The following is a 27,789-nucleotide window of genomic DNA, read 5'->3' as shown; positions in this document are numbered from 1 at the left end:
GGAGGTGTGTTTACTCCAGCTTGGTGACATTAACTGTAAGCGTTGTGTTGCCGGTTTATAGCAGCTGCATGTTTTGGGTGTGTGCCTGCTGAATGGCTATCACAGCACTCTCTCAGCCACAGTGTACTTAACACCGCACACCAATCTCCCAAAGACAGAACATTTGTGTTGAAAAGTTTTCCCCTGCTCAATCTTCACGGACTCAGTCTATAGCCTGGTGACGTCCACCGATCACAAACAGCGTGGCGTCTTTTATTACTTTTCTTTGACATATAGCCACTCTATGTTTTGCAACTGTTAACGTACTCCGGTGGATTTCCCTTAATAAATTAGATCACCGCGACAGACCCTACCTCTCCGTCACCCACTGATTAATGGAAATCAATGAATCATTTAATCACTTTATCAACACTTCATCACAGAGGGACCCCTGAAGGGAAGGGCATCTTTGATTTGGACCAAGGAGGATCAAGGTGACTCACTGACCGCTGTAATCTTATTTGAAGCAGTTTTTCTTTTACTTCACTACATTTCAGAGGAAAATATGGTACTTTTCATTCCACTACAATGATTTGGCATGTGCAATAAGAACTTATTATTGTATTAGTATTATTTTTATTTAAATCTTGCAGACATCCAGCCAGCCAGCCATTTTAAAGTCCCTAAAATTTAGTTTACTTCAAATTTAATATTGCTTAAGACCTTAATGATAATTATCATGTGTCTCTTATGTGGTTTTGTTTTCATAGGGTTTGGGTTAGTAAGCTAGCAGTTCATTCGTTTTATCTTTTTTATTCACTAAGACAGTAGGGAGCTGTTAACATTGCTCTTCAAAGATTAACGTCTTTAGCTCGCAGTTTTACACAGAGCCCCAGGATAGATGGATATAGAATACAGTTGAGAAACAAATCAAGCTAAGTGCTGTGAATTGTGCCTGACTGGAATTTAAATCCATGCCTGCAGATGAACAGCAGTGGGTCCACCCTTCCAACCACTTCACTACTATGCATGCCTTAAGTTTGTGGGAGTGTTTGTGCTTTTAGAGCTACACTATTATCTCTTCACGGAGGTGTGGGTGTGTTTCAGGCCAAATGTCAGGGTAAGTGATAGTAGGTGTGTTTAAATGTGACTGTGTAGTGTGTAAGTAGGAGGGATGTCGAAGGGTGGAGTGGTGCATGAGTGTATGCGTGTGTTTTGCATATAATTATGCCTCCCTTAAATTCTTAATCTGCATAAAAGATTGTGAGCGATTGTTTTTTGCTGTGTGTGTGTGTGTGTGTGTGTGTGTGCATGAACACAACTAAATGATATGACTACTGACAAAAAGAAACAAACTGGTCAAAAACAGGCATTTACCCATTATATTGTGGTAATATTGACGTGTATGTCCACACTTTTTGGTGTGTGTCCATAAGAATTTTATGCTCTGCATTTTCAATTGTGCAGTTTACTTGATGAAATATTGTTACATGACCTGTACGACAGGTGTGAACCCATTTCATATGAGAAAGTTTTGATAAATGCAACAAATTCTATTAGATCACTCACACATACTGAGAATGAATCTTCCATGAGGCTCGGTGTGTTTCTTTTTTATTTTGTTTTCCCAAGTGAAGTATGTTAAAAAAAACAAACAAACAAAAAAAAAAAACACCCAACATAGATTTCAATCGATCCCTCACTATCCTTGTATTTGATTTCTTTGGCAGGCGAAAGTACAAGAAGACGTCCCAGAGGTAAGAGTTGCTGCTGGGACTCTGGACCTCCTCCTTTTCCTCCTCATCCCTCGTTCCCATTCATCTTCGTTTCTTGATATTCCCCCTCTGCCTCTTCCTCTCAACTGTATCATCTGTAACGCATGGATCTTCACCTACCTTTTTGTTTTCTTCCTTTGTTATTCAAAGAGACACTTTGTAAATCTGCTATGAAAGTGCAGTTTGAATAAAAGTTACTTTGATTATTAACGCTGTTATCCACCTATATTGCCAAAGTCACAAAGTGAAGCCTTTTTACATTTGTATGCAATCAAAACACTCTTCCTTTCACTCTCTTTCTCTCACTCGTGACTGAAGTGTCAGCTCAACATCGTGACCAGATAACTGGCACCCTATTAGAAAGAAATTAAAGTGACACGCTTGTTTGGGAAAAATAGACAACTGACATAACTTGAAAGCTTGACAAATAACTTGAGTGCGTATCATCCTCATTACAAAACTTTCATTTGTTTAGTTCTGTTAGAGATGCTCAGGGGAAATCAAGCTCTCCATTAACTGGGCCTTCAGTGCATTTATTTACAAGGGTGAAAGCAGGGATTAATTAATGCCACTGAATGAGTGGGTAATTTAGATTTAAGTGTCATTTGTTAAAGATGTTTCTGTATTGATCTGAAACATGCTATCAGTGTCCTTCATTATTCAGATCAGCTACCTCATGATGATTTTATTCTTATGCAAAGTGCACATTTTATGACTTTAAGACCCAGGAGACTGTGCCAAACTATACGCAATACATGTAGCTGTAATTCAACTCTTTTACAAGTAATATCCTTGTAGTTGGACACTCCAGTTTTGAGCAAATGTTAAGAACAGGAGTAAATTATGCATTTGCTGCAGACTAATGGAACTCACAGATTAATACACATTTAATGTGAATGTTTTCAGTGACAGTAAACCAGTGTATCTGTTCATGAAAATGAAGGAACATATAGTATCACCCAGTATCCAGTGACTCATTCTTTTAGTTTTTGGACAATAGCAGAATAATTGTTATTCAATGGGATTCATTGACATTAAGCAAACTATGGAATAGCTTCTATATTAATCTTTAAGGGCAACAAGGATGCTTAATGTGGCTAACAACAGTATGTTCTCAGTTTTTGCTTCTGCTTAATTTTTCTTTCAACCATTTTCAATTAGCTGACACAGACAGACTTTATTTCTGCATACAATACACCTCTTCTCATGTTCACCTCATAAATTCTAAAACATGCATTGGCAGAAATTCTGTTAACTTAGTAAACACTACACAAATGAAGCTCAAAACAACACAGGTTGCTGAAGCACTGCTGTAATGCTGTTTCATGGCATTTTCCTGTGAACTGTGGGATTGCCGCACAGTTTGAGTAATTGAACGAATGCTACTTATTTGCACAGTGTGTGGTCGTTTGGAGTGGTATAGCTGCTGGAAACTCACTCTCTCCCTTAGCTGCTGTCTCTCTCTCGCTCTCTCTGCTGGGCGGGTGAGTTCCTGTGTGGAGGAGCTCGGTGATTGACAGCTCCATATGTGTCTGTATAATTACGGCCGGGCTAATTGGCAGAGAGGAACACTGGGACATTGTCATTACTGACACACCAGGATAACCCCTCACACATGCAGATGGAGGGAGAGATAGACTTCGGAGAGAGGAGTGTGTGTTTGTATGGAAAGAGAAGGAAAATAGGGCTTGAAAAGAGATGAAAAGAAACATGCACGTTGGCTTGTGTTTGTGTTTTATGTGGGCTTGGTTGGTGTTAGCAGGGAAACATTTTGCCTGTTACTATTTTGGTTATTGGTTTTTGATCACATGGTCACCATTGTTTGCTGCACTTTCAACAATTGACAGTTTTAAGCTCCGCCCCCTTGGTTACTGTTGCTATGCCTGTCAAGTTTTCCATCCTCACACGGCACATATGCAGTTTACAATAATAACAATGGGGGATTTCCCACTCAAGAGTCCTTGCAAGTGCTGAAAATATTGGCTCCCGATTTTAGATAGCAGGTACACAAAATCCAATTTCTCGTTTCTAGCCTGCAACTGTCGATTTTGCTGACCGAATAGACAGTCGCAGCTGTAGGTGATTAATAGCTTTTTGTTAGAAACGTTTGTCTGCAAGGTTTTTTAATATTTACCTAAAGCTACAGCATGCAGCTTTTACTGCGTAGGTTTTTAGAAGCTTGCTGGTGAAGCCTCTTAAGGCCCAGGATCATTGGAACAGCCTGGACAGGGTGTACAAGGGATTGATTACAGTTGATTGTTTCAGGCATAAAGTCGTCCTCATCACTAGATCAGCCATGCAGAAGACATGGAGATAAAAAAAAACCTGTTCTGCCTTTCTGCTTCTTCATTTATATTCTATATATTTATATATCCTGCTAAGCTATTTACACCATCTCTACAGAGAGAGAGTTTCACCTGAACATTTCTAGTCATCTGTCTGTTTTAAGCTGTCTATACTAAACACTTGTGAACGTGTTAAAGCTTAGACAGGGCAGTGAGGCTGATGCTGCTGCATTGATAACATGCAGCTTCTGTTACTCCACCTGTAAGGACAGGATGTCAGTCGTCATGCCATAATGCTTAACATGTCAACAAGCAAGTTATAGAAGAAAGGGCTTTGAGGTTGAAGACTCGCCTATTTATTTGGAAATTCTAATGTACCTGGAATCTGACCTTGTCTTATCTGGATATGCTAACACTTGCAGTTTACATTGCAGCTCCATGCACACCACATTGGCATATGGACAAATCCAAAGCTTGACAGATCTGCTGTTCCTAGTTACGGTTGCTAAGCTGTGATTGGACAGTCGCTGCTCAGGGGATGGGTTTGGCAAATGGTCGATTGACAATATGCTGCTTCTTTGATAAATCTCTACTTAATCCTGTGCTTTTGAATGTGCCAGAGAGCAATTTGAAGCTGTTCACTTGCCAACGAGGACAAAAACAGCTTTCTCTTATGTTTACAAAAAAGGCATTGATCACCAAGCACCACCACCAACAACACAGCAATAACTAGATGACTTGCACATCTCTTTTTATTCACTGGCATGTATCTGAACACTGAATGAAACAGGCTCTTACTTAAGCTTTTAAATATGCTACACTGGTCACTCCTTGTAGCCCAGCTTTTAAAAGCTTTAAGTGTCTGCCATCTGATCCAGGCTAGCCTCCAGCCTTAAATGGCCTAATGTAGTCTGCCCAGTTGCCAACTCTGTTGAGAGTGTGCGTGTGTCTGTGTTAATGTGAGAGTTTTTGTGTGTCCTTTCCCCCTCCCAGGATTGCTGTGTTTCTCCACATTGCAGCTTTGGAAAATAGTGCATGTTTTCAGTGGCATTAATGACTCAAGCTGCTCAGACACTTACTTACTTCTCCTTCAATATGCTAGTCAGCATACACTCAAGTTTCTATTTGTAAATACACTCACTGGCTGCTTTATTCATTTATTTTATTCATTTAAATAAACAAGGGGGCCAAAAATTTAGAAGCACCTCTGAATATAATGCCTTCCAACCCCCACTATGACCTCAACAACAATTAAAGAAATTATGACCTTGTAAAAGTAGGATTCATGGCAAAACTGCTGTTTTAAATTACATGAGATGTGGCTAATGCCCATGTGACCATATGTGCTTTTCTACATGATATATTGAGATTTAGTGGCTCTCGTTTGTATCTTCATTGGTCCACTTCTCATTTTTGCAGTCTTAATTTTATTGATGCTTAACCCTGAGGTGATTCTGCATTTTTGCATCTCAAATCAGTTGGAATAAATGAGAGTCATGTCTAATTTAAGTATTAGGTTAAGTCGCGTCTCAGAGGAGTCAGGTGTCAATCCAAGTTCTCATTTCTGAAGTAACGCCCTGGGACTAACACAACAGGACTGATTTGTAGATTTAGTAACCTGGGAAGTGAAATAATTAATAAAATATTTGACCCATTTTAAATAATTAAGACATGATAAAATCAATGTCCAGGGTGGGTGAGTGGTTCGAATTGTGTGTTGATTAATGATCTCAGCATTTCTAAAATGCTGACTATGTCCCCAAGAAATTTGAAAACGAGCCATTAATTATCAAAAATGCCACCAAAATGATATGTCCTCCAAAGTAAAACTACTCCAAGCTAGAATTAATTGAATTATTGAGTCACAGAGGATGCTTCTGCCAAATGTGAAGTAGCTTCCTCAAGGCATTAATGAAATATCATGTTCAAGAATGGTATGAACGGACAACCCAAACACACACTGTTTCTGGCCATCGCATAGGTAGCTCTTGTTTAGTTAGTATTGCAAGACATACTTTCACCTTAATAAATAACATTTAGATAAAAATACTAACAGAACTATAAGTAAATGAAGACAAGTGCCAGATTGAAACAGGTCACAAAGACCAAGAGCAAAGTGAAGAGGACAGATAGTGTCAACTCAGAGCCAAGACAGAATATTGAACTGGTTAATGACATTAATGAAGGAGCAAATCTTCCTCGCAGTGACTGCCATCAAGAACAGCCCATTAGTTGCCATTAGCTGAGCCTCTGTGTCTCTCTTATCTGTTGTTAGGGGCCATTTGTCAGTCACCACAGCTATTGGTCTGTTTATTAGAGATGATGATTCATTTGGGACAACAGTGTAATACTGCTATAGGTTGCAAGTTTAGATTAGCTGCCTACTTGTACAAATGCAATCACGTGTCATTAAACAAACAAATAATTGTCTCTGAAGCAACAAGACGTACAGTGGCGATGATGAGGATGATTGTGCTTCGATAATGGATTCAAAATAAAGATGGTAATGCCCACACTTGTCAATCAAATAAAAAAAAAAAACTGAAGCACATATTTCAATTTGGGTTCTACCAGGACAAAACTGTTTCATATTACTTTGAATCTCACACATTTAGACTGATTGTGTGAAAAAAAGTTTTTATTTTCATGCACATTTGGCTCGTCTCACAAGACACTAGCTAGGCTCAGTGTGATGTGAAACAGAAACGTCTGTTCCTCATTTCAGTCTGTGGAGGTTTGGACAGGCAGCAGTCCCGCTGAGAGAGCTCAAGACCTCAATTTCAGCCATTAATGGCTCTCTGTTTTTTTTCTGTAATTGTTTTCTAGTTGTGCTAATGAGTTGTGACTTTGGTTCCTTTGTGTATCATTTCATGTTTGTGCTATAAAAAGCCCCATGCAAATTTTAGGGAGTGTTTAAAATAAAGCTACTACACTTGGCCTTTTTGGAGGGTGTTTTGAGTGTGACAGTGTTGATGCAGCACTCATACAGTGATATTTTTTGTCAGGCTTGTCTCACCTCGGTCTCTCTTTCCTTTCGTCATCCTCTCTTCGCCTCATCTCCTACCACCTGATGATTAGAGGGGTAATTACTTGGTTCAATCGAATCTCAAAGCTTGGGCTAATTACATTCCTTTGAACCGATCTTTTCTTTTTCCCTTCTCGTTCCCCCTGTGCTCCACATCAGTGCTCCTTTCTTTTTTGAGGTAACTGCCTCAGTTAGCATAATTCACACCACATTGTTTTTTGAACCAAACAGGTGCCGAGAGACACCCTTCAGTTTGTGGATTAGTATACATACACAAACTAGATATAAACACTGTCTGCTATACAGTACCTGCACGTATGCAACATGCATTTTTGGATTGTCTGTAGTAGGATGGCGCCACCATGACCTTGAAATTCCCTACAGTCCATCTACAGCCAGCAAAAAATGTATTTAGTGAATGGTGGGAACTGACATGACTTGTGAGTTTTATTTCTCAAGCAGTCTTACAGAGTGTTATCACTGCATGTTTACAGTTTTTGTTCCTATTTTCAAGATGAACAGGCTAGTTTTCTCTTCCTCAAACAGCATGTGCAGAGGCAGAAAAAGACATATAAAACCACTAAACAGAAGGTGATAACAGTGATCATAAGGTAACATCATAAGGTCACAGAAAAATGGGCCAAAGTACAAAGAACAGTCAGACTCCATGCTCCACACTAGCAGTAGTCCTGTATGTGCTTCTTGCATTGTCTCTTCCTGTGGTACAGTCAGCTTTAGGAGCACCACCTTATTTGATTCCTAAGACCACAAAATAGTGTCTGGTCTAAGATGAGTGTTTCAATTCCTGTGTGAATTTTATTTGTTTTTTGAGATCCACTCTCGTGTCCTAGTTGGTCGTCACTTCCAGAACACCTCATTGTGCTAATGGATTTCCTTCACTGTGGTTTTAAAAGTTTGCTTCCTGTCTTCTTCCAGCCACAAAGCTAGATACAAAGTGCATAGCCCAGGTTTGTTGTTGCTCACTGGTATAGATCTTCTTCAGACAGCGCTCCAGTGCATCCAGCTGCCCTCTCAGCACCACTGTCTCTCAGCATCATGACTTATGGAGCCTTGGCTACCTTTAACTCCTCCATCAGTAATGTTGCTGGCAGCAGGAGTTTGCTTCTGGAGCTGTACAAGCCAGTAGCAAATAACGGGAAAGAGCCACCTCCTCAATAAGCTACCAGTTCTCAACTGCTGATTGCAAATGCTGTGGTGGGAGAGATTGTCCATTCAAACTAAAAAGGACCTTTCATTTGCTGCACACAATGAGGAAGCAACACTTTCAAACCGATTTTTTTCGTCACTTTTCTTAAAGTGGCCACTGTATGCAGAAGGGCTGCATTTTCATTCTGCAGCAAAGAGCTTCTACACTGATTATTTTCTCTCTCTTTGCCTACCTTAGAGCGACATTATTCAGCTAAGTGTATTGCTATTCTGAAGATTGATTACAAAGCCTAAATGATAGGCTTTTATACTAAGCTGAGGATATGGCAGAGATAAGAACATAAACGTCACAGGCTTCCTTGGTGCCAGCCCTGCTCACGAGGCTTCCCTGTCTTGCTGCATGCAGCACATATTGGAGATTTATGACACAAATTGTCTCCTTAATCTGGTTGTTTATGTCCACCCTTCCTCCAACAGCCCTGATTCTCTGTGCCACCTCTGCCCTGGTCTCTCCTGGCTGTTTGTCCTAAGAGTATTACAACAGGTAGATGGAGAGATAGAGCAGAAACGTGTAACTATTATTTTTGTGTCTCTTTGCATTTTTCATGGAGAGAGAAAATATTGTGGGAATGCAAAAAGGAGGTTGTTTGTATGCTGAATGTGTGTACTCATGAATGTGTGTAATGCCCAGCAGCTATTTGTGTGTGTGTTTATTTCCATTCAGCTATCGATCACCTCACCTCATTCATCTCCCGCTAACCCAGTCAATTCAAGTCTAGTGGGAGTTGCATACCTCACATATAGTGTATTAAAATGCTTTCTGTGGCCTACAGCCTCTTGTCATAACCAGTGTCATAGACCGTGTCTGCAAAATGGGGTTTTCTTGCTAAAGCAGAAAATATATAAAGTCCAAACTAATGCATCAGATTGATCTGGGTGAGGTTTATGTGTATTGAGCTTTTCACTGCTATGGAATGACCAGAACATGGAAGTGGTTAGCTAAAAGTCTCGGGCAGGGTCTCAACTGAGTGCACAGTATTTTGCTTAAACATAAACATACAGTACATCACAGGAAACTGACTGGAATAGTTTTGGGTAAAAAAAACAAAAAAACAATCTAATCCAGTATTTCCTGAAGCACCTAATATTTTGTTGCCTGATGGCTGGGGGACAGGAAGCACAGGGAGCAGTGTAACAAAACTAAATCAACAATTCTCTGACACTGCCAACAAAATTAAACATTATGAGGTCAAAAACTGTGTTTACTGATTTATAGTTTGCCTTATACTGCACATCATTTGGTGCTTTTGCTGTGATCATTCCACATTTTCTGGCAGCTTTTGACAAGAATTACTGGACATGAGAGTATGTCCAACTTGGCAGCATGTCTATTGGCATATTCTACAGGTGGAATAAAACAGTAAATAAAAGCAGTAAGTGAATTGTTTGAGTGATGCTTTCAGCCACTGTTGGATAGTAGCCAAGTAGATAATGGGTTAGCACTTTGCTAAGTTATTATCTACAAGAAACTATTTGGCATTGGAACATGAAATGTGTTGTTTACCACTTGGTAAAAAGATCTTTTGTCAGATATGGAAAGCCTGTGTGATCATTGTGTGGGCCTGTGTGATATTACATAGATTGTTTTGTATAAATGTGTGAGTATGTGAATAAATCCACCAGTGTTTTCTTTGATGTTGATGTAAGAGGAATGATGAGAATCACAGCAGTGACGCAGTAACTGTAGGACCCTGTTTTCTGTCACCGTTTTTTAATGCTCTGTTGGACATTCTGGACTAAACATCCTTTCTAGATAATAAACTTTTAAAACAGTAGTTCACTGTTGCACAGTGACAATAATAGAAACGTGCCGTAATACTTCATGGGTAGCAAATAGTGTTTCTTAAAGTATTTACAGTTAGCAAGCTGCCCATTTAAAACTAACTAAACTATGGAGTTTGCTCCTTTTCCGTGCTATTCTGTGTTTTATTTTTTGTTACCTTTTACAAGTGGCACTTCTGACTGTTTATGCCAGTGACATTGCTGATGTGCACTAGCAGTTTTGTGGCTATACGGGTTGTTGCATTTGTGTACTGTATGTCCTAGCCCACGCATAGTGGTGCATGGATCAGTGGCAGAAATGCTAAGTGTAGTTTAGAACAGTATGTATAAATGCCGCCTGGAAAAATTAAACATTAACATAGGTATTGAACACCAAACAACAGGGAAAAGGAGACAAATACTCACCTGTCTGGCTTTTTTTTAGTCTATATGAATGAACACGTTTACCAGTGAAACAACAGATACGATGGCATTGATATACACAAAGACTAAAGAGGTTCACTTACCCCAACCTGTCGGGGCAAATGGCCGCTGTAAGGTCATAACCTTCCAAGATAAAATGCCTGGGGATGATTTATGTTGTGCTTTGGCGCTATATAAACGAACTAAATTGAATTGAAATTACAATTCTACTTATACATTATGAAAAATGTGTTATCCAACAAGTAATAGAATAGTGTTAGTCCCGGGGGATTCTTCATTCAGACTGCGTCTGTAGTAAGCCTATTAAAAATATTGTACTGTGACAAATACTGCTTTGGTACTGAATGAGTCATTATGTATTTTCTCAATTTGTATCCTGTTTAGTGAATGAACATACACACACACCATGGGACAATTGTTCAATATGATCTGCAGTTATTATTTCGTGTTCTATATGTGCCATCTACTTTGCACTCCCACAGACACAGAAGCATACAGGACTAATTGGGGAAAGCTATTAGAGGGTATAAACATAATAACATGCTGACTTAATTGCACTGTAATACAACTTGAACTGCAATATAACATCAATGCCATAATTAGCTTTACATCTTCCTCAACAGACATGTAGACACAACGAAAAAGTGATATATCTAGAATCTAAGCTGCATTTGTGTGAATGAAAGTGTGTGTCTGTTTGGGGGGGGGGGGGGGTGTGAGGGGTCTAATCTAGTACACACTTCATTAGCTATGCCTCTCATCTACATAACTGTTTGTGTCTAGCTGAGACCTCTTTTCCCACTTCAACAATCTGAAATAAATAAGTGGCCTTCAGGGTAGCGTCAAAGACATGATGATGGAGAGGAGTCTCACTTCACATCTTGACACTGCAGTTTGTTCCTGCTGAACATAATGAAGCTTAATTGAGTCATAAATGGAATGCTAATTTTGGTAACCCTGGTGTTTGATGAAGACATTTGGTGTTTCATCAACATGGTTTATAGGGATGTTTTTGGTTTTGGTGCAGTGACTCTTTTCGAACATGAAAACAACTGCTCATCAAGAAGCGATAGTGCTGCTGTTTTGTACTTTTAGGATAATACTTGTATGATGAAAACATATTAACACCTATTCTAGCGAGGTGCTGACTCGCATGCAGATATTAAAAAGAGAATGGAAAGTTACACTTATAACATATAACTGACTTTTTCAGTCACCTGATTAGGACAGAAATTATACCTCATCTTCTTGTAAATCAAGGGCCCACCAGATGCCCACACTGTTAAGAAAACAACAAACCAAACCAGAACTAAATTCACAACAGAGAACGTCTTCATTCTAATTAGATGAGGAATTCATGACATACTAGTTTATATATACATTTAATACAATAATTGTTATCATCAGATTTTCACATTAATAAGCACCCATAGTATTTGCTTTTTTATAGTTTGACAGTGCAGGAAGGTCAGAGACTGGCCTGAAATGGGGCTGAGTCTAAGCCTTGAATGCTTTCCCACTGTGGAAAAGTATTCTACTGGTACATAAATGGCAATAAAACTTATGTGGGTTGTGTACCTGCCACTTTTGTTATTGTTATTTACCTCAGTTAGTGATTTCCTACATCACCCAGAGTGACGTTAGATACCCTCTAGAGAATCACCTTGAACATACAGATCAATGTGCTTACATATTTATAAGCCACAGCCTTTTCAAGGCTGGAAAAAGTAATTTACTAGTGCAATGTGTGCTGTGACGGAGTCTCACTGTGATTTTGTTTGTTTAATTGCAGTGGAATCTATAGATTAGAGTGTCTAATGCTCACCTGACACTGACAGTTGTGGCTCTGATTCAAATAAATGATAAAGGTGGTGCCAGTCCCACCCAGTCAAAGATACTGCAGTAAATGCACATGCAAGTTTTATATCCTTAACATCTTATTCCTATATCTTATCTTATTTTACCAATAATGTGTCATACTCACATGTGAGACGTGTTAACTGAACTGAATAATGGTTCATGGGAATAAATGCTGCATGCGTATTTGTGTTTATCTGTGCAGTGTGCATGTGTTTCTGTGTTGTGTGAAATGGCCCTCTGCCAAATCAACTGCCCTGATGTCCTTGTTTATCCAGGGGTTGAAAGACAGACCAGAGTTGGCCTCACTAACCGTGGTGCACCACTTTTCAGCTCATATTGATTTGTCTGCGTGTGACAAGGGCAGAGACAGCTGTGCTATCATGTTCCCTCCATGTCTCTTTATTTATCATTGTCTCTTCCTGAACCTAAATTATCTTCAATAAATATACAGTATCTGTTCCCAAATAACACCATCAAGTTAGTTCATGTTAAAAGTACAGGACGCTCTGTTTGTTTTGTGTAGTTACACCTGCTCTTATTGTCAGAGCAGCCATAGTTGGCTATCCACATGTCTGGATTACAGCTGTAATAATTTGATAGACTCAGAGCATTATGCACTATCTGTTATTATGTTGCTGCTGTCTGGCTTGGAGTCAAACAGATAATCTAATTGAAATCACTATTTTGTCTACTGCTCCTGTTTCATTGAGTTAGCTCATTGGCCTCTGTGTGTCTGTGTGTGTGTGTTTGTGTGTAAACTATGCAGTTTGTGTGCATAACACAACTACCATTTTATTGCTTTTGCAGAGTTTGTCTGACTACCCCCCTCTTTGTTTATCAATGACCTACACATTTGCACCTCTCAGGGCGTCTGAGACTTCTACATGAGATAATGTATGTAATCTAATATCTAGGTAGATTTTAGGTGGCATTTAAAAAAAACTGACCTCACTTATCCTTATCCACTCTTAAAGAAACGCTTTATTTTTGTTGTTTGACACCACTAAAACCTACCCTCCTCTATCTTCTATCTTGACAGTTTTTCTTGTTACTTCATTTTATTTACTCTTGTTTACTCACAGGTCTTTGGCTATAATTGTGTTTTTTATTGCTCTGCAAGTCATTTTCACTTTCCACAGCATGAGAAAAGTTTTTTATGCACCTCAGTTGCAGTAGATTGGCTGTTATTGTTGAGAAATTTGAGTTTGCTGTGCCCACATGGGCCAATCAGGTTGGCAAAGATCCATGTTAAAACCATTAGCCTATACTGTAGTAGCATTTGGCAATGACAACACCTGCTGCTGGCATCTAGTGTGGTGCTAGCTAATCAGTGCTGGAAAGACTCCTAAAAATAACATCTGATTGTGAAACCAGAGTTTTCCTGGGCTATCCACTGTTCTTAGGCCATTAAGAAGTTTTGCACAATAATTAGATCTAATTGTAGAACGAGAGCAGGTTATATTTGTTACTGAGGAATTGCTTCACTTAACCCTTAATTGGCTCTGGGTTTTCCAGTACCAACTATGAGTATTCTGTTTTCACAAAGACCTTACTTAACATTCATGCCATTACACACTTTGGGTAGCTGCCTGATATTTCCACAGTTTTTTGCCGTTCGCCTCTGAGCCGCATTAATGAGGCAACTTGGGGTTAAGTGATTTGCTCAAGGGTTTCCTTATGGCAGTTTGGAGAGGAAGAACCCCTTCACCACTCTGTGATTTGTGAGGGATATGAAGAATTGAAATATACACTTTCAAAATTGCTTTTGCAAACTCTACCACTGCCTGCAGCTTCACAACTGCAGATGCGATGTCTATACTTTTACGTGTGAGTGTGTGTCGTGCTGTGCTGGCAGAGACAGACAGAAAGCTGTTTTAATCTCTAGCCTGTATGACTCATCTCACATGGGAATTCAATGACCTTTGAAAATCTGGTTTTACCTTATTAGATTGTTGTAAGTAAATTACTAGACCTTGTTATGAACTGAAGACATGGCGGCCAGCACTGAATGAGCAGGAAAAACATGACCAAACAGAAAAATTGGTTATAGTTAAGGTAGCTTTTGAGTGTTTTGTTTTGCCTTCAAAAAACTGAAGACATTTTTGTATGCACCCAAAATACATAGAAAAATAATCCAACAGTATGTCTGAATGCAAACTTCTCTCCTACCTTTTGTTATTTATGAATATCTGATATATGAAATGATGTTTCGGTAGTTCTAAGTCAAACTCAGTATGTTTTCTCGTGTATATTAAAATACCTTTAATGACTCTATCCCACATTGTTTTTGTAAATTTGAGATAATTTGCCGTGGCACTTACCTATCTTATTGTAAAAATCTACTTTATCCTTTTACCTGGCCCATGTCACAATGATTATGGATTACAGGTGTGTAGTTCCTGTAGTTTAGATGTAAGATGCCAAAAGCTGGTATTTATTATTATAGTTATTTCTAAATGTACTGGGGTTGTATCTAAAATTTCTTCTTCCTTACTCTGCTGGTTGGATAATGTGGATGAAACAGGTTGTTCAGGCCTAAACAGTTCACCTGAGAATCCTTGTTAATGTAATGTGTGCTATTTACTAATCACATTTCTGAACTAATCCGAGGAAAAGGTACACAAGAAAAAGAGCAAAAGTCAAAAAACTGTTTACCTATGACACTTTTTGCTTGAAATATAATATATACACCAAGTAATTCTCACAAGTCATAGAAACATAGCCTCTATTTGTCACCTTCCCTGTGAAGACAAGGATTCACTGTCTGTATGCATTTCAGGAGGTATATTAGCGAAGTTAGCATCACTTGCTCAAATGAAAAGTTTGACAACCATGAAGCTGGAGCAAATGTTCAGCTATACCTCGCTTGTATTTTTCATTTGACAGTTCGAAACTAAAAGGATCTCTACACATTTCACTTTGCCTTATAAAGTCGATTATAATGTGGTTCACAACTCTGTCACAACTTTTCACTGACAGCCCAGTAGACTGGTTTAAACTCACAGTGAGAGAGTGCTCTTTGTCAAATGTAGCACGTAGTATAACTTTAAAGTAATAAATACTTCATCTGACAAAAGATTGTACTTGGCCACACTCATGCCCACATATAATTACTCTCTTCCCCTTGTCTAATATAGACCTATGCTGGCCATGGGCTGCATATTGTAATCTGCTGGATTATGTAAATCACACACCACAGCACGATAGGGATTATACGACAGCACTAACATGTGTCATGAGACAGAGCACGTTTGACAGAAGAGCTGGGATGCTAGGTAGTCTGTCACTGGAGAGAATTCAAGGCAGGGATTTGTGTGTGATATCAGAGCAGCCATGGTTTTTTTATTTTGTTTTATTTTATTCATTGTGGAGTTACATGGGAGGAGATGTTCTAAAAGTACATGTGTATTGTTTCCTCGTGAGTGACAGGAGCTATACAAATATTTAGTGGGTGCAGTTGGGTTGTTTGGTGTCAGCCCACTGAACTGTGATTGCACACAAGGTTTCTGCAATTTCAAAATGCAACTGTCTGTTGCATTTGAACAAGCTCGAGTTGCTGTGTAGTAGTGCATTGAATGTTTGATAGAGCTGCTTCACTCTGCTGCCAGTGCTAATCCAGTGTAACCGAGGGCATAACAGGAATGCTGTCTGGGTGCTGTGGCATTTCCAGTTATTGTATGATAGATGATGAAGATGAACATTTTGTAAAAAATAAAAACGTTAATACAGGTGAAGTCTGTTGAAATTCATATAAAGTAAAAGTGTGTAAAGTTACTATAAAATGACTATAAAACTATAAATTACTGCTGACCATTTACCATTATTAATCTTGTATAATGTTTATGTTATGTTGTAATTCTATAATTATACAGTGAAAATGGCAGTTACTTCCCAAACACAGCAAAATTAGTGGACATTTTAAACCTAAACTTACAAAAAATGTATTACAATGAATTAGTAGAGGAACATTGAGGTATTTGAAAAATTCTGATGGTCATGAAAGCATGCCTAACGTCACGGCACAGGGCCCTCTGTGACGGGTTCCTGTGATGTGAAATAATAGGTTTGTTACAACAAGTTTCAAAATCACTTTCTCTTTTCCATAATTTGTTACTCAAACCCTTCTACATGGTGTCATTTGAGGCTAAAATGAAAGGCGGACAATAGTACAGTCATTAGCAAGTCCATTAAATCCTTAATTATGCGATCCTGCAGCGGTGCCTGTGTCCCAGTGTGCCCACATTTTTGCTGTAAGTTCGTTTGCTTTCATTGGACCTCCTCTCCCTCGGTACCCATTCTTCTTTCTCTGCTAATTAATGGCGTGAATCATGGGAAGACACCAGTAATTGGCCATGTCGGCACTTTTGTGGTGCCATGTATGTTTGGTGACTTGTGTTATTCTCTGCATTGTTATTTGTGCAGATTTTACCTTGGGAAAGAGAACAAGCCCAAACTGATGATGAGCATGTTGTGTTTAATCAGTCCAGTGCTGATACGCAACCAGCTGCTGGAGATTTTAATTGGCAGACATCTTGTCAGAGAGCAAATATGTTGTTAAGAAAAGCGTAATGCCCTCTGAATTCCATTTTTGACATTCAATTGTTTAATGCACAATACATTTTTTATAATACAAGACACTTGCAACTGTAGCATGATTATTATTTTAGATGGATATGTCTAGGCACCTCAAATACTGGCTTAAGGTCTGGAAAAGATGTTGGTTTTGAAAGAAAGGCACACAGTAAACAAAAAAGCTTTGTTAATCTTTGAATGAAACATGATCTTACCTTACAGTATCACACTTTTCACACATTTTGTTCATTAAGAAATTAGTTCCAATAATAACTCTGTCATGCAGTGGTCTTCTGCATGCATGCAGACTACGAAGCATATTATCAATCTGGACAAAAGGCAAGAGCAAGAAGAAAAACTCTGTCTTTGTTTGTTGAATTAAGTGGCACAATATGAAAAAGTGAAAAACTTAACAGCACATGTAAGTGCTTCATGGATGTTGAAATTAAAACGTTTGACCATGCGCTTATCTAATCCTATTGCAGCTATGTAACTTAGATCATGTTGTTAATATACATGCAAAACACAAACACGTAGATACACGACAGTCAACTCTGTCACACTGTGTTGACTCTTGTCATGCTGTAATGCTGCTCGTCGGCAGACTGACTTGGTTTTGTTAAGCTCTTGGCTTTGTTATATTTCCCTGTAGAACAAATGACTTCTCAGAACCCACAAATTGCTTACTGGGATTAAAGAAAATGTAGTTTGGATTTAGAAAGGCATTCTTGGGGACACAACACAAACACATACATGCTTCATTAACAAAAGCACAACAATAGAAACACACACAGTAAATCCACTATATTCATAATATATTTAATGGCCTCTGTAATTTGTTACACTATAGTTTTGCTACTCTGTAGGTCAGTCATGCAAGATGAGGCGCTACATTGTCCACTCAAAAACTAAGATGGTGATGAAGAGTTAAACTTCAATCACTATGCCTTTTTTATCTATAGTTTGTTGTTATAGTTCATAATAGCCAGACATAATATATAGTCATAATAAAGTTTATGACACTGTCTGAATGAGTGTTTCTACTTGAAGAAATGACCCATAACAGTAAAGATTCAGAGGAAGCAAACAAATTACACAACATTGCCTCCACTAAATCCAGCTTCTCGCTGAGTGTGTCAGCGCATGCAAGCTAGTGAGTCGCTTGTTCATTAGCAAAAAGTGTGTAAGTGAGCAACCTTCACATTTTCTAATAAATTACTTGATGTTTGCAAAGCAGCAGTTTGTCTTTGCTTGTAATTCTGTGGTGCAGGGAAAGAGGAAAAAAGAGGGATCTCAAAAACCACAACAAAGATCGTCGCCTCTCTAGACTTTAGGTGCATTGCTTCTTTGTTCTTGGCCCAGTTTCTTTGTTTTCTGACCTGTCATTGTCAACGTGGTTGAAGGTATATATCATTTATTGCCTAATGAGATGCATTAAGCAACAGAATGATGAAATAATGGGTGTGCTCATTCAGTCATTGCTTGCGCTATCTGCCCCATTGCACTGTATACTGAACTGGCTATGATGTTGATGATAAGATGTGATATTGCCATGATCCCAGATAGTTATCCAAATTTATTATAAAAAAAAATATGCCAACACGATACAAATTCTCAAATACACAAATTTCTCTTTACATGGAAGTTCCTCTTTTTTTCAAGGAGAAGAACAGTCTGTACCTCCATTTTAGATATTGTGGTTAGGTTATGTTTTTTGGGTTGTGGTAGGAGTTTATAGTGTTTTATTTTACTTGGAATTTGTAAAAGAAAGCAGAGTTAAACAAGATGATAAAAACCCATAATGCAGATTAATACTCAACTTTTTAAAATGATGACTTGGCTGCTGACAAATCAAACACCCACCCTCTGCTGTTGCCAAGTACATTGTCTGTCATTGACTCACTGTGTTCACTCAGGAATTTGCTGAAGTCAGTCTTTCTCATATCTTTATGTTCATATGTATATGTCATCTTCATATCTTTGTGATATGACCATGGACACTTAGGATCTGACTTATTGAAGGATAGCATGTACAAAAACGGGCAAACCTGATTTCACCCACACAAAAAATGATGCAAACTGATCTGCTAAGAGTTCACACTGACACCTGCATCTTTCAAATCAACAAAATAGACAATGTGAATTTTAATACCTTTGCGTTGATAAATGCGTTTGGCTGTTTTTGCCCATGTGCACAAAATAGAGAGTGGAGAAAATACAAATACAGATGCGTGCTTGCTTGCACACTTATGGCTGTTGTTATTTGCACATTAAAAGTTAGCTGCTGTTGCTGTTTTGGTTTCCCGAAGTAGCTTTTTATGTTGTTCAATGTCCTGAAATCTTTGTTTTGGTTACATAAAATAACTCAGGACTCACATGTGCAACTTGTTCTTCCTGTAAACACTGAGCACGTGTACAGGAATCGTAGGCACACATCGATCTACAGTTTGTGACTACAACAGGGTCATAATCAATGTTGTGGCCAAATATCCTGGGTGCATGATTAATTCATTCTGAGGAACAGCTTCTTTTTCCAACTTAACCAATGGCGAGAATGGAGATGGCTGCGTTTTAGGTGAGTCATTAGAAGATTTGTAAATGAATAATTTTTATTAACAAAAGGAGACTGTATGGTCATTCTCCAAACTCTCACCAGTAAAACATGCAAAGCTTTTATTTTAATATGACCACCTCCACCAAGTTTGCTACTGTTGTCAGTTATGCAGTTTTTTTTTTGCAGATAACCCACAAAACGCCCACAAACAAAACAAAAGCAGTTTTCAAGACTGCACACACAGTTTAGTACCTAGTTAGTAAATTGTCCAGCAATCATATACTAAGAAAAACTGGATACTTGATTGCAATATGGTGTCCAAGTTGATTAGTGTTGCACAGTTCTTCATCTTATAAGACTTAGCCTAAAATAGTTACCCAGATGTTCGTACACTGTTTGTGAGCTGATATTACTATTACTAATGTACACTAACACAAAGCTGACTGACTTTTTCATGACTCACCACACACGTGATTGAGATAAATTAACACTGAGCATTAAACAATCTACTTTATTGTCCTATGTCTGACTGTATCGTTCTATATAATCATGAAATATATTAATATTATGAGTTAAAAAAAATACACTAGAACAAAACAACCTATTGATAAGAATATCACAGTTAGTCCAGTATCATCATTAGCATCTGATCATTATTGTGTGTGAGTGTGTGTGTGCACACTTTGATTAAATGATGGTAGTTAACCATCATAAGTCAATACAGTGGCATATCAAAATAGTTACAGTTTTAATTTCCTCTGACACCTTGAACATCTGTGTCTGTGTACTGAAAAATATTAGTATATATACTCTGCATTAATATACAGAGTCTAATTACTTCATGTAATCTTGTTAATTTGTTGATTTGTATACTTTGTTTGTTTGATTAAAATGGAAACCACCAAATTGATTTCAGCTTCTCCAACAGGAACAAAGGATTTTGATATGAAGGATTTACTTTTTTATTGCATTTTTTTTCAGCTCTTACATTTGATTGGCAGACTTTGACATGAGTGGGCTGTATTCAGCCAACCACTGATCTTTTTTAAGGTTTCTTCTGTCCCCCACCAGTCTTGTCACATCTGTCATTTGCAACCTCCCACGGGAGAGGCTTTGTTTAGAACACATATCGGAACTTTTGGAAGGAGTTACCAATATTGTTCTGAGAATGTGCTCGCTTCCAGCGTATCAGTATTTGTAATTTTAATTAGAGCCATCAACGGCAGCAGAAACATTCAGCCTGAGCCTGCTGTAGCTGCTCCCACCCAAAACTGAATGGCCACCAACGCTCAATGTGGGTGTCACATTAACATTTGTATTTACATATAATTTAAGTGTTTAGCTCACATTCCACAGCACCACAGAACAAGAGAGTGTTTAAAGACAATTTAACAGGACACAATGGCTTGTTCTGTCTGTACAAGAGATGTTTCTGTATCCAAAGACAATATTTGGCAATGTACAACAGCACATAAAATGTTTTATTTTTTGTTGATTTGAATTATTCTCTGAAGGAACAATCATTCCTTCAATTTGCACTGTATAATTTTTCATTAAAGGAAAGACACAAAGACCACATTGCTAGACTGTGAAGGAAATCACTTTCAGTCAGATTTTCTGCATAACCAGTGTTTTTTCTTATAAATTAAACATTTTACTGTTGACAATTGGTTTTCATTTATTTAACAACACCAGGAGACCTTGCAGAAACTTATTTTGAGTGTAATGAAATTCAATAGTTGTCAACTTCAGTTTAACATTGCTTGGTGATGCATTTCACAGTGTGTAGTATCTACACTATGGTGCATTCATGCAGTCACAAGTTTTTAAAATTGTTTTGATTTTTAAAAATATATATTTTTTAATCCCCAAGGAGAAATTGTTGTGGACATGTTGCTATTTATGGGACTCAAGGTTCGAAGATCATTTGAAAATCAAACCCTGACCTTATGGTTCATGGACAATTACCTAACAAACATAGCCACAGCCTCCTAGTCGGGCTATGTTCCCTGATTGGGAATCGAACACTGACCACAGCAGTGACAGCAATACTGTATACTGTGTTTGTCCTTATCATCTATCTGTTTTCTTATTATTTCTCTGGGCAGTGTGACTGTGAAACAGGTATTTGAAATGACTTAATATAACTAAGTGAATCCTGCAGAAACCCTACTTTCAACAGCAAGCAATTCTGAGATTAAGGGATTTGGATGAAGCAAAGAAAATCTACTAGATAAAGAGAACAATTGAAAGCAGCCATGTTTGCCGTGATCAATAGAAAACAGCTCTAAGCTAAACAGTGTCCTGTTTTTCTTGTTTTGATCAGAGGCCAGCTCCATATTAAACCATGCCTTAGACTCCCACTTCACCCCATCTGTCTTGTCAAAATATAGATGTCCCAGGACTCCAATATTTTATTGACAACTGCTGCAGTCACAAATGATCTGATACCACAGCTTGACTAAGCGATCGTGTTTTTACAGGTCTTTTCCTGCTTATCAGTTCGAACCTGTGTGTTTCCTGAAAGCACGCTAATCTCCCTGCGTGATTATAGTGACCCCAGGCCATTGATTACACATCGTCTATGCTAGAACGTCATTGGAACACAGGCAGTGACCAATGTTTTTGCACCCGGACAGTGCTCTCAGTCCCCTCTGCTCACCCTACACCATTTACCCCCTCCCCCACCTTCTGCTGTGTAGAAAATAGGCTTTGACGGTTGCTGCGATTTCTCCAAGCAGAACTGGACCTGTTATTATTATGAGTTAGGTCAGAATGGGATACCTTTCATTTTTTATATCTTTTCCCAGTGTGCATGCAAAGTGTGTTTTCTTGCTTGAGTGACAAAGCAAGTGTTGGAAGAAGTAAAAAGTTGCTGCTATGTTACCCTCTGCTGTTTAATTTTCCTTTTTTACCCCATGTTTGCTTCTAGTTGTCACAAAGGCTGTCAAAGGGTTGAGCATTGTGGAGCGCTATTTTACACTGCATGGTGGCTCTAGTTTGACACCAGATAGCCCCAGTCCTTTCATTTTTCCATTCCTATATCTGAGAAGGTCAATCAAGGCCAAGGAACTAGAGGCAATAAGAATAGAGGATGGAAAATGCTTGCAACCTGAATTCCAGCTCTAATCTCCTCCATGTATTCCCTTCTCTCCCCTAGGAGGGAAACAAATAAATCTCTCATCTTCTGATATAGAGGCAGACAGCTGGAGCCTCATGTGTTTGCCCCAATCAGCCACGGGCCTGCTTAACCCGGCTACTGGAATTTGTCAATTTAGAGGGAAAAAATATTAGGGATATTTGAGGTAAATATTTACGTATGGATATAGGGCTGCTATGTAAGGAGTGACTAATGTTTCCTATTCTATGATTATAAAAAATATAATCAAAAGTCTATTTTGAGTTCTGATCCATAACACAGTTAAAAAAGTCAGAACTATTTTTTTCCTACATATCAGTGTAATGTGTAGATGTTTGCAGTTAAAATAACTTATCAAACTTCTAACAGTTCATATAAAAAGCCATAGATCTGTAATGAAATATTCAACATGGCATTTGTCACACCACAACAACTGAAGTACACATGGCAGGATTTTCCTTGTATATTTTCACACCATTCAACACCATTATGTCAGAGCTTCTGCAGGTCAAGCTTAACCAGCTGACCTCAGCTCTCAGTGAAAAATCAAGGCGTCAAACAGGATGTAACACATACAGTAAGTCTAGGAAGCACACGTCAAAGATGCTGAATATCAGCCTGTTAGGGCTTTGCGTTTAAAACTCCTGTAAACTGTGTTGAAGCACACAAGTTTGCAGATGATACTGAGTTCGCACTGAAATAGGAAGCTGCTTGTATTCTTGGATTTATTTCTATGACCTAAAACTACAAATTCCAGAAGTGTCAGAGGGCTTTACAGTTTTCACAGAAATTACAACTTATATGTAGTTTAACTTGGGGGTAGGTAAGAAAATGCACACTCGATGACAATGAAAACTGTCCAGATGGATGCAGATTTTGGACCTTTACTTTTAAGCCTGAATCTTTCATAGAGTCTTCATCCACTTGTTTTTATGCACACTGTTCATAACGTACATAACTTAAATGTTGCAGACAAAAACACAATATCTGTGCAGAGTGAAGAGGATAATATGATCTTAGCATCTTACCCAAGCTTCCCTTATGCAAATGCATATTATAAAATCTTTCATACAGTATGTACAGCTCGTACAGTCCATCGTATCATTTAATGTACGGATTGTAAGTTACATCTCAAATCACAACCATCACTATCACTACTGTTAACTCTTTCAAAGTAGATATTTGAGCTCTCTTTCAAGGTAATACTTAATATTTCTGTGTTTGCCCTTAACTTTACCATTATTTAATTAATTAATAATTTATTTTTTTAAGTCAGCTATTGAAATTAATCACAGACTCTTTGTCACGATTGTTTTGTTTTTTTAATTTTCATTTTTTAGACTGATGTCACTGGTGAAAATCATTCATCATGGACTGTATTTTACTATTCCAGCAGTCTGTTTTATTTATAGCAGCTATGGTGTTTATTATAGGCATTATCTGTGTATATTGTTGATTCATGTGAACCTACCTCACAGAAAATGTGTCATTGTTGAGAAGTTAAACTGTGTAATGCTGTATCTAGAGTGAGAAACTCTTGATGAAAGGAACTACGAAAAGCTGTGGTAAATTACATGGCTGATGCTCCTCCATCCTACCAGCTTTTTTTCTGGCTTAAACTGATTTTTTTCAGTTGGCTCTGTGCCTAGGAGTTACTTTGGGCCTGACCCATGCTATTAACCCAGCGTGTTGTCTCCCTTGGTAATGACAGCAGGTGAAATGAGCCAATTTTCTTGTGGTTGGCAGAGGTGAAAAGCATTAATTCTCACTAAAAGGCCCTTTTGGATACTCCACATCTAGTAAATTATCTTTTGACAGAAAAACTAAAAATGCATTGGGCATTCTGTTTAGTCTATTGTTAAACAAACAAAAGCTTTGAGCTTGTGACAGAACGTGATACACAAACACTCAAACAGACAAATTTCAGTGCAATTGCTGTCATTCAGGATGTGCTTGCAAAATATGTGCAACATGCCAGCAGCCGTGCGAGATAGAAAGTCAAAGCAAATGTCCAACACAACAAATTTCAACATTGTATGGTGAATTATAGTCTGACAAGGAGCTTTGTCAAAGAAGATAGGGTATTTTCTTCTATTCTTGTGTATTAGCAGGGAAGCTCACTGGCACACAGCTGTTCTTAATAACCATCATTAGTGCTAACCAAATCACATGTGCAGTGATTCTAGAGCTGCAGCCGAACCTTCATCCATTTGCTTCCTTATGATTCTTAAAATAGCTGTCAGTGGCTTTAGAGAGAATCTGCACGTAAAGTGACAGTTCAAGGAACATATTCATTGTGTTTTTGCAAGGCTACCAAGTGGTTGCACTTTCTTATTTTCTTATTTTGGCTGGCTGAACATGCACAATAGCATAAAGTCAACTAACTTCCTTTTGACTTTCCGCACACATGTATGGGATAAAATAAAAGATTATCTGGTAAGGAAAACCTCTTTGGTTTACTTTTTGAGTCTTTGTGGGTGATATATTTTACTGAATGCCACCTCCTCAAATTTTGTTTCTAAAGGGTTACAGTGCTTTGGTTTGTGACAAAATACCCACAAAACAATCCAACATTCATAATATTCAGCTGGACTTTATATTTAGTGCTAGTTAGCAAATGTTAGGATGTTTTTTACAAAGTATGTTAGGAGCTCACCAGTATTTCTGCATTAATATAGGAATTATGACTGTATGGCTCTTTTGCAGAGATAGACAGAGGAAAATCCCCAGATTTTCTTTTAGCATTTAGCCTGATTATTATTGCACAGCAGACAGAAAGGCAGAGGTTCCCACTGAAGCCTTGCAGCTAGATACAGACAAGTTAGATTGTTGTTGCTGTATTTGAGAACGTGAGGCTCCAACATTAGTCATTCAAATGGCTATAACCAAATCCATAAATATTTATATTGAGATATCTTAACAGAAACACCAAATCATTTTGAATCTTTTTTGCTTGCTGTCAGGGAATGTAATCAATGAGAGCATCTGAAACGAACTCTCCCACCTTTCTGCTTAATAATTCAGCAACAAGCGTAGCCTCTGTGGGCATTCACTGTGAAAGAGAGCGCGTGACCTCCAGCACAGCAGCAGGTGGTACACTGCAAGAGGTTGCAGTGTGCAGAAATTGCTAAGTTGATTTTTTTTTCTTTAATGCTGCTGTTGTGGCCTATTACCAAGGTTTTACCTTATTAGAGAGAAATTACCAAGCACATTGATCTGTAGCCACAAGTGACATAATATTGAATAATGTAGCAGAAGACTGTTTTCATCAGTGATATTACAATTTTGATACCATACTGTTGTACAGCTACATCTAACTACATGTGTACGTTGTAAGATTTTTTTTTCTGTTAAGCTTATACCACTATCACAGCTTAGAAAACACCAGACATGGCTCAGAGATACTGAGCAAACCTTTATAGAGAGGCAGATACAAGGACAGTGGCTTGGGGTGAAGCAGCAGGCGGACGTCAGCAACAGGCAGGCAAAAAAGACAAGGCAATCAGGACAGTGGCAGGCAAAAAGGCAAAGTCCATATGAATGGAGTGGAAGGAAAAAAGGCTAAATATGCATGGGGAACAAGAAAAAGCTGACTGTAAAGCTACAGCATGAATCTTACATGCAAATGAGTCCTAGCAGAGTCTGCTGATTTGAAATATCTGTTCAGTTTTAGGAATGAATAGACTTTTCAAATTGTCTGCCAAAGGAGAAAAACACTCAAGCCTTAATAATGGCTTCATTCAAATTACGTATAGCAGTGATCCAGCAAGCACAACCCCAGAGCTCTGAGCTGACACATGTACAGAAGATAGAGATCTGATATTGTTAAAGTTATCAATTACGTCTGTGTCTGACAGGGCAGAATGTCTCATATGAGAAAGGCCTACTGCACACTGTCATACATAGAAATTCAAATCAGTGTAAGCTGTGAGGATGATTTTCAAAAGCAGTGCTTCGGTGGGATGTTCTCAAACAATTGACAAATGGTTATAAACCACAGTAACAAGACAGTAGAGCACCATAAGGACAGCAAACACTGAAACAACCAATTTACCTTTTTCTTAATGTAAATGTAGACAGATTGACAGATGACAGATTTATTTTCTCAAAACAGTCTTGTGCAGCAGGAATCCAAACCAGATGAATCCAATATCAGTTGCCATTCATTTATGATGTCATGATGTCAGGGGAGAATCCAATTTGTTAAATGACTGTTGTATCTCTGTTTTAGATTAAGATGTCTGGTGAAACAGCTGGAGAGAGGAGAGGCTTCGCTCACAGACCTTAAGAAAAACCTCGAATATGCTGCGTCAGTGCTGGAATCTGTTTACATCGAGGAGACAAGGTGAGAAAACAGCTTTCTGTATCGGAAGCAGATTCGATATGGTTCATTTATTGGGAACAACTGTGCAGTACTGATGAAAGGCTGCATTTTAGAAAATGGATGACTGTCATTAGCATGGTCACTGACCTGTTTGTAATTTCTAGTTTCACTTGAACCACTAATTCTCTGTGCTGTCTTACATCATCTCGTACTTTTACCTCTTTCTTGCTTAGATCTACTCCACAAAGGGAAATCTTGTACTTTTATTAGTTATTTTACTACATACCCCTTCCCACTCTATATTACAATACCTCTCTACTTGCTCATATTATGGAGGTTGTAGTCTTGATTAACCTGCTTCTCCAGATGTCATTATCTGAAACAAACAAACAAAAAAACTCGAAATCATGTAACCTGGTGCTGTCAGGCATTGATATTGATAAAGTTATACAAACATTGTATTTAATCTTTGTTTATCATTCATGTATTGCAAAAATGTGCTAAATGCATCACTAAAAATGGTAGTGCTGTGACTGTATCTATCAGTTTCTGTGCCTTTACTTAAGGACTATTATTTGTACAGAACTTCTATAGTATAAGGAGCATTTTTACACTAGTGTTTGCTACTTTTACTGTATGTCAATAGCTGAAAGTGAGTCCAGAATCAAAGATATGACCAGGCTTTATGTAAGCCTCTCGCCATCTAGATCCAGCCAGATTAGGGCCAGTGATGGCATGACCACTCCAGGATGGAGGATGATGAACTATACAGTGCTGAATCCATGTAGCACCATGATTATCAGTGTGATGTGAATGCTTTTTCTTTGCCATAAGATCATGTATT

General features: G+C 38.2%; 1 protein-coding gene across 3 annotated transcripts in view; it reads left to right on the top strand.

Moving 5' to 3' along the window:
* The window catches only part of pde1cb (phosphodiesterase 1C, calmodulin-dependent b), a 47,427-nt gene that overhangs the window by 2,007 nt on the left and 17,631 nt on the right, over window positions 1–27,789 (top strand). For all 3 annotated transcript variants that reach the window (XM_026373964.1, XM_026373963.1, XM_026373962.1), the window contains exons 2-3: window positions 1,710–1,736; window positions 26,853–26,966. In XM_026373964.1, the coding sequence (XP_026229749.1) occupies window positions 1,710–1,736; window positions 26,853–26,966 (141 nt within the window). The remainder of the gene's footprint in view (window positions 1–1,709; window positions 1,737–26,852; window positions 26,967–27,789) is intronic.

Source organism: Anabas testudineus, chromosome 17 (genome assembly GCF_900324465.2).
Source record: "Anabas testudineus chromosome 17, fAnaTes1.2, whole genome shotgun sequence".
Lineage (NCBI taxonomy): Eukaryota > Metazoa > Chordata > Actinopteri > Anabantiformes > Anabantidae > Anabas > Anabas testudineus.
This window is presented reverse-complemented; position numbering and strand designations above follow the sequence as displayed.